We start from the raw sequence: 15,236 nt of genomic DNA, 5'->3' as shown, positions 1-15,236 counted from the left end.
ATGGAAAGTCTTGTCTTTTCCTCGACCCACACACCGAATCTTTTATTAAAGCTAAGGAGGCGGAAAATGCGAGGCTCCGCCGGCGGCGGTTCGGAGGATCGGCACTTCGGCAGGCTCCAACGACCACCTTTAGGGACCGTTTACGGAATCGGTTCTGTCGGTTAGGATGGGTTTACACCGAGTACTTATTGACGACTACGTGCCTAGATTAATAAAGTCTAGTCTAGACGGATAGTAAGCGCAACAAAGTGAGGCACTTCAAACTAGATCACTGGCTTCGCTTTTCCCACAAGTTTTCACAGTAAACAAAGTCAAACATTAGTGAACACGTACGTAGATGACTTTTAATGTAATGATTTTTGCCTCACTTTAGTTAAGACGAAGCGCTTATATGACGACTATTCGTCTAGTAGAGGTAAGACTACATAAAAGTAATAAAATAACTACTATGTATTTACTACTTGACGGGCTGTCCTAACTAAGACTTCGTTTAAGGAACTAAAAAGTAAGTTCATAAAACGTTGTAATAATTTACGTGCGTATTATGTTTAGGTCTTTTTAAATTATTTTAGGTAACCGACACCAATTGAATTCTTAACAGTTGGGCATTAAGTTAGAAGGCTTTGGGCAGTTGACACCAATCAATTGACGTGCAACAAAACGCATTTTGCTAATAAGGAGGCAAACAATTATAAAGGTTTAGGAATGTATAATATTTTTTCCGCCTCTACATAAAATCAAAAATCTCAGCCATAGGACGTCCACTGCTGAACCCTCCCCTCCCCCAATGCTTTCCATGTTGCCCGGTTGGTAGCGGCCTGCGTCCAGCGCCTTCCTGCTACCTTTATGTATGTTTGTAACTACGATATTAAGTAATAGGTACGTAGTCGTGCATTTGTTCATTATCGACTGAGTTGTGTAGTCACACCCTTATGTGTATCTCTGGTCAGTAAGGTTTGTTTGTTTAGCGAGATTCCTCCCGATGTCCTTTTTTGTCTGGCCGATAGCAAATAAAAGTTTTCGTGCCGTTTTCCTTAATTAAGCTTTATTGTAGCTTAACTTGTGCAGTAACTAAATGGCTTGCTCTGATACTTGGGGGACCTTTTGTTTTTGTACAGTGGACGGCACATCAAACTATTTTTGTTCTCTCTCTTATTACAACTTCATAAGATGGCAAAGTATTTAGCTATTATCTGAGTAATGCAGAGTAAAATAGGAATTACTATTTTTGGAAATAAATAATATGAACATAATTACCTATTTGTAAGTAAGTATCAAAGTTTTTGTCTTTTGTGTAGACTTGAATAGTATGTTATTAAAATACTAGAGACCCGCCCCTGTTTCGCACAGGTGCAATGTATTATACTTACTTAAATACCTTCCTCTTGAATCACTCTATCTATTTAAAAAAGCCGCATCAAAATCCGGTGCGTAGTTTTAAGGATTTAAGCATACTCGTACACAGGGACAGACAGCGGAAAGAAACTTTGTTATAAACTATGTAATGATGTAATTGGTTCTTTTATGCGACAGGAGGCAAACGAGCAGACGGATCACATTCATTCATAACATTTGCAATAAGGTTTACGGGTAATTTATACATCTAAATGCTCGGAAAGTGATAAAATATGTTACCTGTTTGATATACTCGTACTTTAACAAATACTTTCTCAAAAGCGTGATCTTTGGAACACATCAATCACGTCTCAGACAAGCATTACATGTCTCACCTCCATCTAGTACCTACGTACGGGCTTTCAGGTGTGACATGTATGTTTAGTAAGGTTCTTAGTTTTATTTTGAGCAAGAATCTCGACAAGAGTAAGTAGAGCTTGAAGCGAAATTCATCCAAAGTGGTTCGTTCGGTACAATCATATAAAAGACTGACATTAAAGTACTTGACCTTCACTGGTCGGGTTTTATTTGCTGTCAAGATGTAGATCCTCGCTACACAGGAGTTGCAGTGGTGGGAAGAGTCCCGTGACATTAAAGATACAAAATTACTTTTCCATTTACAATATTAGTAAAGAAATGCGGAATCATTGTAGTTAATTCAAACATAGATTATTCATGTTATCCTAACGTATTTAACTAGTAAAAGATAACCATAATTGACTGTGGTACATAATTTGTAGCGAGATGTCACCACTTGATGGTGCTCGTGATTTTCCGAGTAAATAAATGAGACACGGCAAAGGTTTATCAAGCTGGATCAGACAGAACATGTGGGCAGGACCGCAATCAGGTGTTATCTAATGGAGGGCTAATATTGAAATGCTAATTCGCAGTCGAGTAAGACTTACCTATATTTACACCCTATGGCTTGTTCTGCATACAGTTAATGGGTTAATATAATACGAGAACTTTGCGGTTGGCCATTTTGAAATTAAATATAGTTTTTATAAGCTTTTGACGCCAATCATATGAGGTGGTTCAGCTTCTTTTTTCATTTAAAACAATATAGGTACAGACTTTAAACAGTGTTGTATCTTATGTGTAAAGTTGGACAACACTTAGGCTGGGTTGCACCATCTTACTTTAACTTTGACAAACGTCAAAAATCTGTCAAAAACAAACACCCGTTATCGTTAAAGTTATGGTCAATTTTAGGTTGTGCAGCCCTCACTGCACTGCACTCAGCCTTAAGTGTTCAATATTACAGGCATTTGGTTATGCCTGTAATATTGAACACGTAACTATGAATACCGATTTTTGCCAGATGACGTTTCAAAATCGTTGCACTATAGCTGTCTGATCCACTAACGGATGTACCGATATTGGTTATTTATTATGATGCTATTAAATAAACCTGACAATGTACATGTGTTGCCAGTCCGTCCCTGTACTCAGATACGAGGCGATAACGCGGTGACATCGCTCTAATGCGTTTACACAGATAGCGATGCGATTATCAAACCCGTGGGCGTCGCCAGAGACCATCGTCTGAACAATACAGGGTATCCCAAAAAGTCGTGTCAAGCCGAAGCATCCATACTAGGGCTATCCAAATCACCCCCATGTATGTTCCACGATTTTTGATAATTTTCGAGTTATGATTGTTTTAAATTTCTGTGCTTAGGCACTTTTTTGGTCACTGTGGCGCGAATAGTCAAGTTACATGCCTGATTTTTTTATTATTATTAGATGAATACTAGGCCTAGCTGATTCAGATGTATTTATATCCATAACACTAATGTAAACTAAAATCCTGTATGTTGTAAATAAAAATCATAACTCGAAAATTACCAAAGTCACGGTGATTTGAGTAGCCCTAGTGATGCTCTACCTCTGGGCTTCGGTTTGACACTACTTTTTGGGACATCCTGTATATCAATTAACTATACCCTCTGTATTCCTGCACATAATACGATGTATGTGATTTATTACCAGGCCAACATAAAAAGGAAATAAAACTTATTATGACAGCTACGGGTACAGCTACGAGGGTCGTAGCCCACGCAATGTCTACGAAACTACGAGCTACGAGGGCTACAACTCAACGTCTACGAAACTACGAGAAAGCGTCGTAGCACACATGTAACTTAAATTAAAATTCACTTTCTTCTGTTTTAAATAATAAAAGTTACTTTTATTTCATTACAAAATCAGTAATTAGGTAATGAGGATCTTCCATAGGCATTTATGGGTGGAATTGGTACATATTTGGTGCATTATCCGTTATCCTAAACAGACTGGATTAAAAAAATAAGATTAAACACTATTGTTGTACTCTGACCGATTTAAATGTACACAATATCAGGGTATCATAGAGCTAATCTCATGATGAATGAAGTTTACTGGCCAGAAAAAAAAAGTTTGTTTTAAAAAACATATTTTGACGTCACTTGTTTGTCAACAGACGCGGGGGTGCGGCGAGGGCACGCGGGAGGGGGAGGGGGAGGAGGCGCGCCCCCCCGACGGAGAGCGGCTCCCTGGGGACGGAGCCAGCTGCTCAGCGCCCGACGACCAGGTAATCAGAGGGCCTAGTGCAGGGTGTGGAAACTTCCATACAACGGTCATCGAAGTGAAACTTGCTTCCAAACAGCGACATCGGTGAATAAATTCAAATACTTTTTAACTACCCTAAAACGCTCTAGATGTCGCTGCTCCTGTTTCCTTCATATTTTCATTTTTTTTCTTAATTAAAATATATTTGAGAATATTGTTAATTACAATGTGAAAACTTTTTTTAAATGAAATTAATTTGTTTTAATTTAAAACTGAACGGTGACATTTTTTGTTATAATTTACATAATAGAGTAGTAGAAATTACTATTTAACATATGGCAACTTTGTTTTTCCTCCAAAATGGCCGGTGTTGTTTTTGTTATGTTAAATGCATTATTGTTTTCTTAGGCATCATTTAAGTGTTCTGTGGCCCTATTAAAGTATTGAAGAGTCGTCGAGTTAAATTCAAGTTCATTCCTTCGTACCTGCTGCTGTTCTGGTTCATCGGAGTTTTGTTCGTTCCTTCGTGAATCGCGAAGAAACTTTCTGTTATGTTCACAAGTGATCTGAGTTTTCTCAATGTGCAAATGCTTTTTTAGTGTTGTTGAAAATTTTGCGAAAAGACGCTTTTGGTGTATAATATTATGTGTGTTCATAAATAAAGTAAAATTATTAAATTCAAAAGTTTTTGTTTACTTATTTGCATTTCCATGTGCAATGTAGAATTTTTCAAATCCATTGTTTTGAAAATTATACAATACGTACACCATAAAGATAAATATTTTTAAAATAATGGATTTGAAAAAATTCTACATTGTACATCATAAAAACAATAATTCTTTGAAGGTTATGAGGGCCTATGTGTGCGTGAACTGTGTGTATGTGTGCGTGGACTTTATGTATGTATGTGTGCGTGTACTATGTATGATGTGAGCGTTAAGTACAGGGCATTTAACACCAGGCTGTCAATTAGTAGGTTCAAAAATTTGACAGAGAGGGTTCTCTATTTCCTATGTATTACTTTTCTCTATGGCCTAGTGTGAGTTTTATCAAACGCGCTCACACTGAAAAAAATGTTTGGTTATACTGCTTACACAACAAAAGTGACCACCGAACTAAGTGTTAACTATAACCAAACTAAGTCTAGCTCACTACAGAATTATTTGTTTAATTTACACAACATTTTGTTCCTCATAACCAAAGTGTTCGGTGGTCACATTATTGTTGTGTAAGCAGTAACCAAACATTTTTTTCGGTGCACTAGTGAGCGCGTCAAAAAATGACATTAAATGTATGACGGTTTGTACAGCGCCCTTGGCAGGAAAGGTTCAAAAACTACAATTTTCATACATTTTTTAAACGCGCTCACTAGTTTGATATAAACTCACACTCAGCCCATAGATCCAAACTTAACTGTTATTTAACGGATTAGATGTGAATAAAAGTTGACGCGTCTCCAAACACAGGTGGTATAGGTATACTTGATAATGACGGTAGATAATAGTGGAGATCCGAGGACCACTGCTGGTTTAAATCCCGCCGCTGCTGGGCTATTGTAGGATGAGACGTCGCGTTTTTCCACATAGAGAAAATACACACGATTAATGTCACCTACGAGTGTAAATTAACATTCTTTTTATAAGTCCTGGCCAAATAATTCTTGAAGTAAAATCAAACAAAAATTACATATAGTAAGTAAAAGAAAATTGTCGCGAGTATCTCTACATTATGTACTTTTTATATTATTACAAAATATTTTCCACATTTTCTTCTGAACTTTGAATAAGAGTAAGTATTATATTCATAATGGATGTTCTTCTTTTCCAGCACCGCATTAGCGACGATGATTCGTCGAACGGGATACGCACATTTGGTACAGATAAAGATCCAGGTAATGTACATGCTTATTTCCCATCCTATTCCATCACTTACAGTACTAGAAATGCTAGCTCAAAACATGAGCAAGCAATCTCTTCTCAGAAATAAACATAGGAAATAAATAGGGCCGTAGTAGTAACAAATGACCAAAAGTATTTAAAGATAATTTATTCCTGGCAGCAATAATAAAAAAACATGCGAGAACTTTTTGTTGGTATGTAACTGGCCACATCACTTTGTTTTTTTTACACACAAATTATTACCGAGAGTCATTTGTTTCTCTAATCTGTGTAACAAACGAATCTCGCGGGAAATAAAAAAGACGTCATAAATTTTCTTTCGTTCTTAATTACTTTTTTTGCTAATTAATTTTCCAACAAAATAGCCGTACAGTGGTATAAAGTAATATTATGATTTAAAAAGCAAATTATAGAAAAGAAAAGATTAGAAACGAGTTGGGTTTTTAAAAAGGGAATTTTTTGCTATGATAATAACATTGTGATATTGTTTTTAGTATCAACAGAAGGCATCCTACGGACGGGGCGATACTACAAAGGAATATATTGGCCTTCTCTCACAAATAGTTTTAAGGTAAGAAATCTTTGCGTAAGGAAAAGATATCCAGATAATCGTATATTTTTTTAGCAAATATCCACTGGCGTAGGTAATTTATTCAGATTGTAGGTTTGCCGTCTACTCCTCCTTATACACAAAGCATCTGTAGAGAATTTGTACTATATTTTCGATCATACCTAATTGAGCAACTTAAGCAGCTCCTTTTTATGATGAGACTAGCTGTGCCCCGCGGTGTTACCCGCGGTAAAACGTAGCCGTTGTGTTAATCCAGGGTGTCAGCTAACTCCATACCAAATTTTATTAAAATCGCTCCAGCCATTTAGACGTGAAGAAGTAACAAACATACACACTCGCAAACTTTCATCTTTATAATATTAGTGTGATTATTACATTAAGTAAAAAAGTAATCAATTTTCAGGACGAAGCAGTGGAGTCATCATACCAAAGGTATTCCAGACGCCAAAGACAGAAGTCCCTCATCATGGTCAACGTGGTGGACCTAGCTCTCAAAGTATGTATGTATAAACATTAACCATAAAGTTATGTACGATTTGTGTACATTTAATTACGGGGGTGCTTTTGTTTCAGATATCTCTCTCTATAATTTACACGTTAAGCAATAGAGGAAACGGTAAGTTTAGTCAATGTCTGTTATTATTTCACCTTCATTTGTCTTTTGATAAAATAATATAGAAATAGGTTTTAGACGTTACTTAAGGAATATTGGTCCTTAACGAAGCTAAACATAATAAAATATTTCATACCTTTCATTTTCTCTAACTCTGAACAGCATTTGCGTCTCATGATTACATCAAATTAATTTTACTATTTCTTACTAACCTGAGAACACCTTCACATAATGTAAACTTAAGAGTTCCCGCAGACTTTTTGTCTCCAGATAGTTTGATCAGACCGACTTGGTATCGGCCGATTCCTCATACAAATTAGAAGCCGACCAAACTATAGGCCATTTTCACCATCAATCCCTAATTTTTAAGTGACCCCTATGGTAACATATAACAGGAATTTTGTTTTCATAGGGGTCACTTAACAATTAGGGGTTGATGGTGAAAACGGGCATAAAAATCTGTAATCTGCGGGGAGTCTTAGCAATAAAGAATATTCATATTAGAGTAATATTCCAGCAGCAGAATCTATAGTAGACGCATACCGGATAGCATGGACGGTGGCGTTCTCGTGGCTGAACGTGGGCGTCTGCCTGCTGGGCTGGTGGCGTTGTTTCGCCAACAACTACCTGCACTGGGCCGCCGCCGCCACCTGGATCCTCCTCATCGCACAAGGTGAGAGGGCCTGCAATGGTCGCTTGGTCCAATGAGAGTTTACTGGACTGTCACTGGACTGGTAAAGCTACTTTACAGCTACTTATTGATCTGAAAATTATAAATATTTTCCTAAAAATTGAATTCAATTTTCAATTGATAAGAACCAAAAACGGGGGCCGAAGAATTTTCTTCTGTGGAAACTGCAGTACTGTTAGGTACCTCTTTAATAGAAGAGAGGATATTACCTACCGGTCACCACCACCCATCGAAATTATAGCAGTTATACGTCATCTAGAATGTCATACATACTCACTCTTCCCCGATTTTCCAATGTTCCCTTGGTATTTCCAGGCCTGGGCGGGCAGGGCATCGGCTTTGACGCGCCCGAGAGTCAAGTATGGTACATGCTGTTCATCGTGTTCGTGCCGTACGCGATGCTGCCTCTGTCTCTTGGATGGTGCATCGTCATCGGGGTCCTGTCTTCAGTGGCTCACGTACTGGCCACCGCCGTGGAGATAAAGGAGATTATGGATAAAAATACTTTGGCGGTACGTTCCTGATGATAATATTAAATCTTACGTAAAAGACTCACAAACACACTCTTTAAGATGGATGACAGTTTGATTGACAGTCCTATAGTATTTTGGGGTTTTAGGTACCTTTTCCAGCTTTTTCTTCTATATACTCGTATATCTTAAAGTTTACTTAAATCTTTGTTTGTCACATTTCGAACTCCTCCTATATTCTTCTGATTAATTTCGTTTTTTTTTTTCGTATTATCCGTCAAGTAGATCTTAGCTACGTATGTAGCTTCTGTAAGTTGCAGAGCGGTGGGAACGAGAGGTATGATTAAACTCTTTTTCTAAAGTTTTATGGTTTTCTGATTTTTATCAGGCACATTCCTGCGGCATGAGACTGCTTGTCAGCAATGCACTGTTATACAGTGCTGTTAACTTTGCTGGCATGTACGCTAAGTACCTCGCCGATTGGGGCCAGAGGAAAGCATTTCTGGAAACCCACCGATCCATGGTCACCAGACAAAGAACGAAGAGGGAAAGTGACCGACAGTGGAAGCTATTCCAAAGTGGTAAGCAAAACTTCAATGAAAAACAAGTTCCAAAATAAGTAATTCCTCAATCATTAAAGTTTCTTATTCGCTTATGGAACTTTCCCATTTGCAGTGATACCAGACTTTCTGGCTCGGGAAATATACAATCACGTTTCTCGAGTGAGGGGTGAATTTCAAGAGCAGCAGTTCAACAATTTATACATACAGAGGCATCAGGACGTCTCCATTCTTTACGCCGATATCAAAGGATTTACTGGTAGGACTCTAAACAAGTCATTTTTAATCATAATTCACTATAATATACCCTATATTGTATCTAATTCAATGTTTTTGAAACTCCTTTATTGGTTTCAGAATTATCAAGCAAATGCAGTGCTCAAGAATTAGTGAAATTGTTAAACGAGCTTTTCGCTCGTTTTGATCGATTGGCGTCGGTAAGTATAACTTTTGAGCATGTTAATAATCTATAACTTGGTGTCTAATCATGAGAGAAGAATGAACTAAAACGCGTTTGATTGTATTTTTCACACCGTTTTGTAGGAAAACAACTGTCTGAGGATCAAATTGCTGGGCGACTGCTACTTCTGCGTAAGCGGTCTTCCGGAGACACGCGAGGACCATGCACACTGCTGCGTCAACATGGGTCTGCACATGATCCGCGCCATACGCGACGTGCGGTACAACGCACAGGTAAGAAAGACCCTCTTCCCCCTGGAAATGGTTTATCCATGAATACCAGGATATGATTTGCATCTCCCTCCCTAGCTTAGAAGGTGGCTACGCTTATAGTGGCGTATAAGTTGTTAGGCTACTACTGATTCTGAGTGAGCGGGTTCATTTATTGTTATGTGTACTTACTGCTACAGGTCTAGAGCATAACTGAGCTAGTGCCTGAGGTATGAGAGCGGCACGAAAGGGGTGCCATATGATGTAACAGAGCAAACAATCTGAAGCACATCTGAATTCTTGCTGCTTTTTTTATCCACAACGAGGAAGCTCTTGGCCTGTACCTCACCTGATGGTAAGTGACGATCAGACCGAAGGTGGAAGCGAGCTTCACCCGGAACCTCAACCACGGAGGAACTGGCTATCTTACCTCTAACTGCCGGAACACAATAATGCTGTTAACATTGTTGTTATGGCGACAGACTTAGGTAAGATGGTGGTAGCTAGCCAGGCGGCCTAAGCCCTACCACCAACCAAACCGAACAGAAAAATCTGCCCCCACTGGGAATCGAACCCGGGACATCTGCGTCTGAAGCAGGTGGTCTTACCACTAGACCACAGAGGCGGTTTTAGACGGAGCTTTAGACGTCACAAACACCCTCCGATGCCACTCCCATACCTCAGGCACTGACTAATGCGCTACACCTGTAGTGTACTTATAGCACGTGTAACCGCTGCACCTGCTATCTGTTTCAAGCTACAGCTGCCATTTTGCTGACTTCTTGCTACCTTAATATCTTCTTTGTAGGTGGACCTGGACATGCGGATAGGTATCCACAGCGGGACCGTGTTATGCGGCGTGCTGGGCCTGCTGAAGTGGCAGTTCGATCTATGGTCGCATGACGTCACCGTCGCTAACCACATGGAGAGTGGAGGACTGCCTGGGTATGTATTGTAACACTCCTTTAGCCTGTATTTCATAATTCAATATTTAAAATCCTAAATCCTTGTTAATGGTCAACTGACGAAGCAAATCATGACGTCATAGTTTCATGTTGATAAACTAGCGTCTTTCTAACGACGTCGTCTCACCCGCATCTCTGCAGCGTTGATGTGACGCACCAACTCTTCCTTTGGCAGCTTTTGGCAATCGCTCTGCATTGGCTTTGCGGCACGAAACGGTCGAAGCGGCGCGGGTTCTGGCAAGACGACAACGCTTGAAAGACGCTATACAGGGTGGAAACGATAAGTGATCTCACTCCATTATTTCTAAACTATGCAAGATATCAAAAAAACTAATTACTGATCCTGAAAGTGCTTCACGAGCTCTATCAAACGGTACCAATAATAGGTTACAAAATAAACTGGATCTATCCGAAAATTCAATGTTTCCAGCTTCCATACTAAATTTAAGCCAACCACCAAACACAGTATAAAGTGTATTTTTTTCGATATCTTGTATAAGTAGTTTAGAAATAATCGAGTGAGATCACTTAACGTTTCCACCCTGTGTATAGTGTCTCTAATGCGAAATTGCATTTTGACAGCTTATCACAATTCTGTTTATTGTAAGTTACGTATTCTTCTTTCACCCAGTCGAGTCCACATATCGTCGGCGACACTGGAATGCCTGAACGGAGCCTTCGAGGTGGAGCCAGGCGACGGCGGCTCGCGGGACCCCTACCTCAAAGAGCACGACTTCACCACCTACCTCATCAAGAGCTCGGAGCAGCCGCGACGGACCAGGAACAGGTCGAAAGCTGGGTGAGTCTATTCATAGTGCATAACCAGAACCTTCTTGAATATTCCAAAAAGATTGTCCTGTCCTTGTTAGTCAAAAAGGTTTTTTAATCTAGAAAATAAAGCACTAAACTACTTCCCTTCCTCCAGACAGCGTAGTCTGAGTGAGCTTACGACTTACACAACATCATACGCATAGAGAGTATTGGGAGGACTGCCGAATCGAAGTTAAATAAGTCAATTTCACTCTAGGCACCGCGCTAGATGCGTTAGTAAGCAATATGCGTAATCAGCTCGAAAATCCTTCGTATCTAATGGACAAAAAGAAATAAAATTTAATTTCATATCGTGTCCCAGGAGCCAACAAAGTCAGCAACTGTGTGAGCCCTCGCGGCGCCCTAGCAGCGGCATAGACGACGAGATGACCACCGACTGGACGCCAGAGATGCCTTTCCAAAACGTAAGCCATTTTTCATTTCCCCATATGGCTCTAGATTTCTTTTATTTATTTTAAAATCTGCATAACTTTCAATAGGCAAAAAATAATGCCGCGGTCAAGTCTAACATTGTTTCTGTTGGAAAACTTTAACTATACCATAATGCATTATTTATTTTGTAAACCCCAAAGTACTACACAACGACAGCCGCGGGGGTAGTCCGCTGTAGAAAGCGGCGCGATAGCGACGAGCTCAGCCAGGATAAAGACAACGGAGACGTGCCCTCTCTTTCTGATGCTGAGGTGAGTCTGCTCATCTTTTTGTTGTAGATCTTGTACCAAGTTCATCATTGGGCCGTTTAGCCTCCACTATAGCACTCTACACCTCCTTCCTAATTTGCCAGAAGCAGAAAACTTGGCCACACCGGATTCCCTTTTAATTTGTCATATTTCAACCAATTTACACCTTCCACCGGTAGTGATTCAAGAATCACTACTTATTTAGATAAGTAGTGCTAGTGTAGATGATGTTGCGTAGATCTGCGATCAATTCGTATATGCTGGAGGCGGTATTTTCTCCAGTTGATATCCATCCTTAATGTTCTCTTAACCGTCACTAAAGCCCGGTCTGTGAGCACATAGAATTTTGTCCAATGACCCCAAGCTACCCATCCTTATCGCTCGCGCGTAATTATATTGCTGTCGCGACTGTGCGACGGGCGCCCGCAGTGAGTGTGCGAGCGCGACAGCAACATAATTACGCGCGAGCGATAAGGATGGGTAGCTTGGGGTCATTGGACAAAATTCTACGTGCTCGCAGACCAGACTATAGCAATGTTTCTTGACATCTGTGTCCAGGAGGACGACATAATAAACCACTCGATCGAGGTGAGCAGCAACCGGCGCATGCGCGTGGCGAACATGCAGGCGTGGACATTACACTTCAGGCGCGCGGAGCTGGAGCAAAGGTTCGCGAGACTCGACGAGCGCACCTTCAAGTCCAACGTCATGTGCTGCCTCGTTCTGTGGCTGTTCATCGTCGCCGTGCAGTGCGTCATGCACTTCAAGTTAGTGCTGCTTACATTTGAAATCCTCGTTAAAATAGCTTTGTGATTAAAATAATTTTGTATGGAAATCTAAATTAAAAACACAAAAAATTTAATAAATTTGCTAAATGAAATCGTAGGGGTCTCAAAATGGTACTGGCGTGTCGGCAAAAATTTGGCGCTCAAAATGATGTACCTATAACCACAGAATAATAATAAGTACTACGTTACTATAACCACAGAATAATAATAAGTTGCTATAACCTAGGTGCGCTATTATTTTCTAGAAAATTGAGTTTGCAATATACATTAGGTGTCCACTTGTCCAGCTTTGTGAGCAAATCAGTTGTTGAATCGACGGTTTAAGTCAACCACTTATTGCATTTTTATAGAACAAACTTATCCTTATCCTAGAATCCATTAGGATTTGGGATTATAACAAGCTCACAGGTCACAAAAACTAATTCATAATAAAGTGGTTCTCCACAATCCATGAAATGGAACATAGTCACTTACTCTCATATCTCCCAATTAACTATCTAAAACTTTATCAAGATCTACAGGACTACTCTGAAACGCTTTTTACGTAGTTTCAGGGCTATCTATCACCGTCATTCATGCTGATATCTCACTTTGCTTGAGAGGGACGACAACATTTGAAACTTCTGATATCGTTTTTCGGAATAACCTTGCCAGTAAAACTAGCCCTAAAGGAGTGTTTTATCCGTCCAGCTGCATGGAGATCGTGATAATCCTGGCGGCGATGACGATTCCACTGAGCGCTGCGTTCGTATCAGTGATGGCAGAAGAGTTCCCAGGCGCCTGCCCACGCCTGGCGAGCGTATCGGCCGCACTCGGCGGCTCCCGCCTGCGCCGCGACATACACATCTGCCTGTTTGTCACCATCATGTCCATCTCCAGGTGATCAAAAATATAAAAAAAATCAAAATTATTTATTCAGTTTAGACCCTGAGTTTAGACCACAAGTGGCACTTATGAACGTCAAATATAAAAAAGAAAAGGTAGCCCTTATGGGGCACTTTACATGTCTCCTTGTCTTTTGGGCCCTACCAGCGCTTCGAGACAAACATATGGCAAGTGCTGAGAAGAAACGCCGGAACAAACTCATTCACCACTAATTACCAGGAATTATCTAACGGTAAGAATAACCAAAATGAGTCCTGTAGTCCTGGCGCGATGATGATACCACTGAGCGCTGCGTTCGTATCAGTAATGGCGGAAGAGTTCCCGGGCGCCTGCCCGCGCCTGGCGAGCGTTTCCTACGGCATATCGAATGACAAATGATCGAAAATCAAAATATCGAACATGTTTCATCGAACGATCAGAATATCGAACGATCAAAATATCGAAAGTCGATCTTATGCTGCATAGTATAATAGGAAGATGGAGGTAAGGGTTCCTTGTTGACTATGGTACCCTATAGTGGAGTATAAAAAATATGTGTATATTAATGATGTTTTATTTACAATAATCATGTGAAATTTAATTAAAACCTCTATATTGGTTTTCGATATTTTGATCGTTCGATCATTTATTTTGTAAATTCGATATTTTGAACGTTCGATATTTTGAACGTTCGATATTTTGATCATTCGTTCTATATTCTGAACGTTCGATGAAACGTGTTCGATATTTTGATTTTCGATCATTTGTCATTCGATATGGCGTAGGTAACCCGTCGGCCGCGCTCGGGGGCTCCCGCATGCGCCGCGACATACACATCTGCCTGTTCGCCACCATCATGTCCATCTCCAGGTGAGTCTAGTGCCCACACCAGGATATCTAGGTGAGTCCTACAGGACCACAGTCCTGGCGCCATGATGCGGCGATGATCAACAGCTGTACCCAAAGATGGCGACTTCTCTCTGTATTCAGCAACAACAATTTATCAATGGCGCATGCAAGATGGTGATTCTCTCTGTATCCAGCAACTAAGTATAACTGGTATGACCTACCATTTAGTTTCTCAATTAACTCAATAAATACATTTTTTGTCATCATCATCCACTATTGTTGACTGGGATAGAACTGATAGCAGAAATACAATTTCATTCAACACCTTAAGACTTCTTTGCCATTCTAAAGCCTGGTCCGTGAGCACTAGCTTGGGGTCATTGGACGGGATTCTACGTGCTCGCGGACCAGGCTTTAGTAAAACATGACAGTTGCTTTAAATACAACTTTCGACTTTATTTCCAGCACAGTAAAGCTCTACGTGTGCCCCTCATCGTTCCCGCAAAGCGTGAATTACACGAATGGAATCCTCAACGAGTCCAATGCGACGACTCCAACCCTCTTATCTGAATACCGCGAGGTGCCGGGTGAATGCTACAGACCCGAATACGTGGTGTTCACGTGGATTCTCTGCCTCGTGGCTCTGACGTCAATCCTCAAGCTTTACTACCTCATCAAGACCTGTCTGGCCATCGTCAACGTGGCCATGTACTCCGGCCTCCTGCTGTACTATTACGACGTGTATTACATCAGCAGCGAAAACACTGCCACGTAAGTCTTGACAAACAAATAGGGGATCAGGCAATATTAAATTCCTTTGATTTGAAATACAATCTTTC

At 40.3% G+C, this 15,236-nt stretch overlaps 1 protein-coding gene across 1 annotated transcript in view; it reads left to right on the top strand.

Annotated features, from left to right (window-relative positions):
- The window catches only part of LOC135078968 (adenylyl cyclase 78C), a 128,224-nt gene that overhangs the window by 100,826 nt on the left and 12,162 nt on the right, over positions 1-15,236 (top strand). The window contains exons 5-24 of the mRNA XM_063973576.1: positions 3,860-3,970; positions 5,776-5,839; positions 6,341-6,417; positions 6,821-6,913; positions 6,991-7,033; positions 7,548-7,703; positions 8,037-8,233; positions 8,580-8,772; positions 8,867-9,010; positions 9,109-9,188; positions 9,295-9,444; positions 10,229-10,365; positions 11,017-11,184; positions 11,518-11,620; positions 11,789-11,899; positions 12,455-12,663; positions 13,375-13,563; positions 13,830-13,927; positions 14,334-14,418; positions 14,863-15,168. Of these exons, the coding sequence (XP_063829646.1) occupies positions 3,860-3,970; positions 5,776-5,839; positions 6,341-6,417; positions 6,821-6,913; positions 6,991-7,033; positions 7,548-7,703; positions 8,037-8,233; positions 8,580-8,772; positions 8,867-9,010; positions 9,109-9,188; positions 9,295-9,444; positions 10,229-10,365; positions 11,017-11,184; positions 11,518-11,620; positions 11,789-11,899; positions 12,455-12,663; positions 13,375-13,563; positions 13,830-13,927; positions 14,334-14,418; positions 14,863-15,168 (2,714 nt within the window). The remainder of the gene's footprint in view (positions 1-3,859; positions 3,971-5,775; positions 5,840-6,340; positions 6,418-6,820; positions 6,914-6,990; positions 7,034-7,547; positions 7,704-8,036; positions 8,234-8,579; positions 8,773-8,866; positions 9,011-9,108; positions 9,189-9,294; positions 9,445-10,228; positions 10,366-11,016; positions 11,185-11,517; positions 11,621-11,788; positions 11,900-12,454; positions 12,664-13,374; positions 13,564-13,829; positions 13,928-14,333; positions 14,419-14,862; positions 15,169-15,236) is intronic.

The sequence above is a fragment of the Ostrinia nubilalis genome, chromosome 2, assembly GCF_963855985.1.
Source record: "Ostrinia nubilalis chromosome 2, ilOstNubi1.1, whole genome shotgun sequence".
NCBI lineage: Eukaryota > Metazoa > Arthropoda > Insecta > Lepidoptera > Crambidae > Ostrinia > Ostrinia nubilalis.
The sequence above is the reverse complement of the archived record's forward strand: the minus strand, read 5'-3'. Positions and strand labels throughout refer to the sequence as shown.